This window comes from Xenopus laevis, chromosome 5S (genome assembly GCF_017654675.1).
Source record: "Xenopus laevis strain J_2021 chromosome 5S, Xenopus_laevis_v10.1, whole genome shotgun sequence".
Lineage (NCBI taxonomy): Eukaryota > Metazoa > Chordata > Amphibia > Anura > Pipidae > Xenopus > Xenopus laevis.
The window spans coordinates 78,123,974-78,130,238 of NC_054380.1; the positions used below are offsets into that span (position 1 = coordinate 78,123,974).

Consider the following 6,265-nt stretch of genomic DNA (forward strand, 5'->3'; position numbering starts at 1 on the left):
AACCTTGATGCTGCTGCTGACAGCAGCAGCAAGCATAATAATCAACATCCTTCTCCTTCAATTGTATATCTTAGTTTCTTTAAGGAGATCAGTAGCCTTCATAGTTGTTCCTAGTTGTTTTTGGATGTCGCTACCTTCCATTAAATATACTTTATTCTCTTGAATTTTACATTGTTTTAGCACCTACAAGTTTATAACTGTAATGTGGCACCATTCCCTCAAAATTCATACACGGTAGCAGTAGAGTCCAACAAGTTATACATTATTACATTTACAAATTTCACAAATCAGATGTATCAGACACCTTCACACTTGATTCTTTATATGCCTTGCATATTGTACTCATTAATATACAGTAGTACCTGGTTTATAAAACCTGTAAACTTTAAGGGCGCTATTCTCATAAAGCTGCACTTGTTTTAATTATCAATATGCTACACTGTATAAAAAGGTTAAACAAAAGGTGTCAAAACCATAGTTTTTATTCTGAAAAACCCAAACGAGCAACTTTCACCATCCACTTTTTAAACAGATACGAGCTTTAGCCCACCCAGTTTGTCTTTTTTCCCTATGGGAGGAAGATCAAGAAGTGGTTTTGTTCTGCACTTTTGAATTGTTTTGTTACTAGTTTGGCTTGACAGCTATTCCATTCAGCTTCCACTGATTCCCATCGAAAGAATGTTCACTTTAGCTGTGATTTGATATTCTGTTTCAAAAAAGCATATTAACCTCCAAATCCTCTGTCATTATAGTCAATGTTAAATTTATAACCAGTAGTCTAAGTAAGATAGAAGTCAAGCATACAGATTTCTAATGTGTCATTTCCCCTCTCTCTGTTTAAGGTCAAATGAGCAGATTTAATCAGATGCTGAACCAAATTCCAAATGATTACTATTCCAATCGCAATCAGCCCGGTCCTCCAGGCCCTCCTGGTCCTCCAGGCAACTCTGGCACGAGAGGAGAACCTGGAGCTGCAGGCAGATCTGGATTCCCAGGAACACCTGGTCCTCAAGGACCGCCTGGAGAAAGAGGTTTGCATTTGTTCTTATCAATTCCTAGCTTCTGAAAATTTCCTGTGTACTTTGCACTGGCAAAAACCTATATTTTTGTGTAAGATAAGCAGGGGACTGCTAGACATTTCATTTCACTGTTATCCACTGTTTTGTCAGGAATACCAGGAGAGAAAGGGGAGAGAGGTAACCCAGGAATTGGATCCCAAGGACCCAGGGGACTTCCAGGGCCTCCAGGTTGATTCATATCTGTTTTTTTTGTCATGTTTTTTTTCACAATGTCTAAACTATATATGATTAGAAGATTTCATTTCCACACTGGATAAGATTTTCTGTGCAGGGAAACATAACATCCATAAATCCAAGATATTTTAATGTTGTAGTTAAAAGCTTTCTTTACTTTGTTGTTTTGTTCACCATTTCAAATTCTTTGCATCATAAAAGAATGAATCTAAAACAATTGTTTGTTGTCAATTTAACTGAATAATATGGTAAAATATAGTTATTGTTACTTTAAAATCTAAAAATAATCCTATTTTCCCAGTGTACTAATAAAATGTTACTGGATGGAATACAAGTGTACAAATAGTACTAGTCTTTAGACTTGCTCCACTTCTGATCTATGCCTTGCATTGTACACTGATTATTTGCCTATGTCTTGGCAGTGGAAACAAACTGTCTGGCTTTTTCTGCCTTTAATTTACTACTTAAAACATGATTTTTTCATTACAAGATCCACAAGAAGCTTGCAACAGTTGTATCCTCACTTGATTCAAGCTTTACATTGGAGTTAAACATAATAGAGAATGCTCCAAAAATAACATTACTTCACCTTCCCTTGAGCTGCAGGGCAGCAGAGTTGATGCACTTTTACATTTTAATTGACTTTTCTAATGTAGTAGGTTCCCCAGAGGTCTTTATATCTTAGAAGTGGAAACAAACCAACAAATTCATTTATGTCTGCACTTTGTCTTAATCCTGCCAAATCAGGACGAGTATAAAATAGCCTCTGAATCAGCTGCCTACACTGAAAAGTTATGGTTTATCATGGTTAAAGTGATTAGTTGTATTTTGGTAATTTTGTAGTGGCTTCATTGACAACATGTGTGCAAACTGATTATTCTCATTTAATATAGTAGAGTCTAGACAGTTTTTATGCCAGATTAACTTCTAGCTTTTGTTTTAAAATAATAAGAAACAATCCTCACAGTATCCTGACATTTTATTTAAAAATTGTAGGACCTCCAGGCGAATCCAGAACAGGACCTCCAGGATCCACAGGCTCCACAGGACCTCCAGGACCTTCTGGTCGCCCGGGTAACCAAGGAATTAGAGGGCCTCCTGGTCCAGCTGGATACTGTGATGCTTCAATGTGTGCAAGCATTCCTTACAATGGGCAAGGATACCCAGGTATTTTCTACCTATGAAGTTTATGATATGGGACACAGCTCATATTAATGTGCTGCTAGATTCAGAACTGTATTTGTAATTTGTAGTGCAATTGCATATGACTTGCACTGTAATAAATCAGGATTTGTTTTTATTTAGGTGGGAGATGTTCTCTTGCATGCATTAGAACTTTTTTTTCCTACTCACAGTTATGTTTGTTTTTTACTTACCACTGACAAAGCAGTTACCAGCGGGTAGTGGGGTTAATTTTTTCTACAGAGCCAAGCATTCTCTCATAATAGTTGGGGGTATGATCCAACCCCAAACAAGTCATACATCTAAAAAAATATACAGTCCTACTTACTTCTTTTACTTGATAATAATTAATTTTACTTGATTATTAAAAATTAAACAAAATTGGCTAATTCCCAAAGCATAACTAGTGTGTAAATAAGGTTGAACAATTTGGAAGTTCTCACTGACAGATCTAGGATAACATGAGCTTGATCCAAATACCTTTATAATGAAGCCCACTGTTTTTTAATAGTTTATAGGTTCAAATTTTTCATAGTATACATTTTCATATTATATAGTAATATTGAGGTTTTGAGTTGATGTAAAATTATAGGTGCTGTCACCCTAAAATAGTATTAAACATCATGGAAGAAACTATTGAGGGTCTAGGTTTAGTTAAAAAGAAACTAAACTGTCTGAGCAGTGTGCTTCCTTTAAGTGCACCATGTAAAGCTAGTGTAAGCCCTCTCTCAGGTCTTCTGTCCCCAGTAGAAACATAAAAATATACATTATTTGCACAGCAAAATAGCATTCTCCTCAAAACTGATGCTCCTCCACTGCTGCTCCAAACTTTCTGATTGTGCTAACCCCACAGTTTGGATTTGCAGGGTTTTAACTCATGGAATTGCCAGACATTTGCATCACATCTTGTGGACTGCGATATACACTATTAACTTGTGTGTAGGTGTAAGATATTGTATTTTGCATCATTTACTAACATCTCTTTGACCTGTTTCAGGTTCCGGCTAACACATTTTCTAAGTCTCCAGTGCTGCTTACAGTTTGAATTCATGAAAATCCTGTTTCTGAGATGTTTGCGCACGTGCTTACCTTGAAATGATTCTTTTGGGAAATTTCACCATGGATATAGCTAATGACCCATGTTGGCATCAGTAAAACAGGGACATTCTTTATACTAACAACACTCGAATGGGAACAAGGACTGCGGTGTCAACTTACAAAGCCTGTTGCATTTCTGTATTAAGAAAGTCATGTCAAATAGAAGAAACCTATAGGGCCTAATCTATATAGGAGGTCAATATAACTACTAACTACTGTACCTGAGGTAACCCATGTAAAAGAGAGATTTAACCAAAGAAAATAGAACCAACATATGTAAATAATAAACTAATTGTGGCTTGTAAATGATGTGTATGAGACCATATCCACTAAAATCAGTTAACATTTTTACAATAGGCTTCTGCATTAAAGCCTGCTGCTTGCTGTTTGCTAAAATAACCATCATTGACACTCTATACAATCTATGGTGCTAGTGCTTGTTAAAAATGTCCAGGTAATCAGACTTTTAAATAATGTATCTGCAGTAATTAACTGGGTATAACTATTTTCTATTCACTTTCTATATTTTTTCTATTTATTTTATTCTGCGAAGAAGTAGGCCCAAACCACAGTCACTTTGCTAAGCTAACATCAGTGATCTGAGTCATCTGAATTCGACCAAAATGAAAATGCATTCATTATTTATCTGCTGCCCTCAACCAACCATTTTAAGGCTTATGTAAGGATTATAACGATCAGCACTAAGGGCATTAAATTACAAGAACTAATTGCTAAATTATTTTTAAGGCATTTAACTTCATTTCATAATAACGACTAAAGAATTATTTAACTGTCTATGTTTAAAAATAATGTTCCATATGTTCATGGATTCATGTCATAAAGATAACTATTTTGTTCAATGGGGGAACTATTTTCAACCAGAACCATATCAGCCTGAAAGTGGACCGCAGGAACCAGAGAATCAGCCTTACGTAGTACCTATGCAGCAAGAGGGTCCAGATGAGGATTTTGAGGACTATGGACATGAATATGCAGAACATATGCGATGGAGGAGATCCTTACCAAAGAAATTTTAAGATATGTGTGCAATATCCTTGGTTATATTAGCTACAAAGCACATGTTGCCATTTCATTCCAGGATACTGCAGCTGTATAATGATGGAAACTTACAGAAAATAAAAATGAAGCTTTTTTTGATGCCCCTATAAGCTTGTAAAATATTTTTGGCTTAATTTCAGATCTGTGAATAGAGGCAATACCATGTAGCAATGTTAAATAGCTCTAATGCAGATGCAATTTAAGGCTTTCCATTGGCTGGTAACCCAAAGCAGAGGTTTAGCCCATTGCATGCTAGATGAAAATGCAGCACATTACCAGGAAATGAATTGCACTTTCATCTTGCGCTTTTCTTATCTCTTAATTATCAGCTGACTGTATTAATTTAGAATCAGTCATTGTACACTATCATCTTCTAGTCCTTCTGTACTCATCTACTCATCTAATACAATGCTTCAGAAAAGTTATGCTGCTTTTTTATACTATACTATACTTTCCTTTTAACATTCAGAAACCTTTCAACATAGCAAAACCCCTCCACAGAGCTGAGTACTCTGTGTCGTTCTGATGCAGGTTTATATTTTAGACACTTAACAGTTACATGTATGCCAAGTTTCAGACAGTGCTACAGAAAAGGAGTTTGCATGTTTGTGCTGTATATTTAGTATGAACAGTTTTCAGAATATAGTGTTTCTTAGTTCTCAAAGCAGTTTGAATTTGTCTGCAAGGCTATGAAAATAGAATTGCTGTTTGAAGATTTTTAACTGCAAATTGTGAATTTCACTGCCTTATATTTTTTATTTATTTCTGAAACAAAAGAGGCGTTTTTCAATAAAACTACTGAAAATATTTTGCTTTCCTGTCATTGTATGGTCCTGCATGCATGTACGGAGGGAAAAAAGTGGGGAATATGTTTGTGACACACAAAATACCATCATACAATTGTAATATGAATTCAACTTCTGAGTCTTTACCAGGCAAAGCTGATTAGAATTGGAACACTCTGCATTTCCCAGATTTGTTTCATGATTTAAGGTTTTTAAATAGTGACCAACTATTTGAATATGCTAATGCATAAATATGGACAACGTTTTTTTATGACCTGTAACCTTTGTGCAGTTACTATAGTAAAAGCAATCATTACATTCACTGATGCTTTTAAGTCCTTCTATATAACCGTGATCCAGTGAATTATTCCAGGTTCCTGACCAAGGGCCATGTTTCATTTTCTGGCTGGTAAAGGAGCAAAAGTAATAAAAGTTTTCAATTTTGAAGTACAAAAAACTTCGAAATTCGACCATCGAATTAAAAAACTTCAAATATCGAATTCGAAGTTTTTTCAGCAAATTTGGCAATCCTGCGATCGAATCGGCCATTTCGAATGATTTTAGCGTACGATCGAAGGATTTTTATTCGATGTGTAAAGACTTAGAAAAATGTTGTAGAAGGTCCCCATAGGTTAACATAGCACTTCGGCAGGTTTAACTTGGCAAAGAATTGAAGTCGAAGTTTTTTTTAAAGAGACAGTACTTCAATTATCGAATGGTGGAATGGTCGAATATTCGAACGATTTTTCTTTGAATCAAAGTCTAAGTAAATTCGAAGTCGCAGTATCCTATTCGATGGTCGAAGGATCCAAAAAATTACTTTGAATTTCGAATTTTTTTACTTTTTACCCTCAAATTCACTTCAACCCTTCGTAAATCTGCCCCGAA

At 35.5% G+C, this 6,265-nt stretch overlaps 1 protein-coding gene across 3 annotated transcripts in view; it reads left to right on the forward strand.

The window, feature by feature from the left end:
* The window catches only part of col12a1.S (collagen, type XII, alpha 1 S homeolog), a 140,343-nt gene extending 134,944 nt beyond the window's left edge, over nt 1-5,399 (forward strand). For 2 of the 3 annotated variants that reach the window (XM_041564671.1, XM_041564673.1), the window contains 4 exons: nt 843-1,031; nt 1,170-1,247; nt 2,250-2,420; nt 4,416-5,399. In XM_041564671.1, the coding sequence (XP_041420605.1) occupies nt 843-1,031; nt 1,170-1,247; nt 2,250-2,420; nt 4,416-4,570 (593 nt within the window). In that variant the 3' untranslated portion in view covers nt 4,571-5,399. Of the gene's footprint in view, nt 1-842; nt 1,032-1,169; nt 1,248-2,249; nt 2,421-3,432; nt 3,593-4,415 lie in introns of those variants that run through there. The other variant, XM_041564672.1, reaches the window with a different exon arrangement.
* Nucleotides 5,400-6,265: the final 866 nt, after the last annotated feature.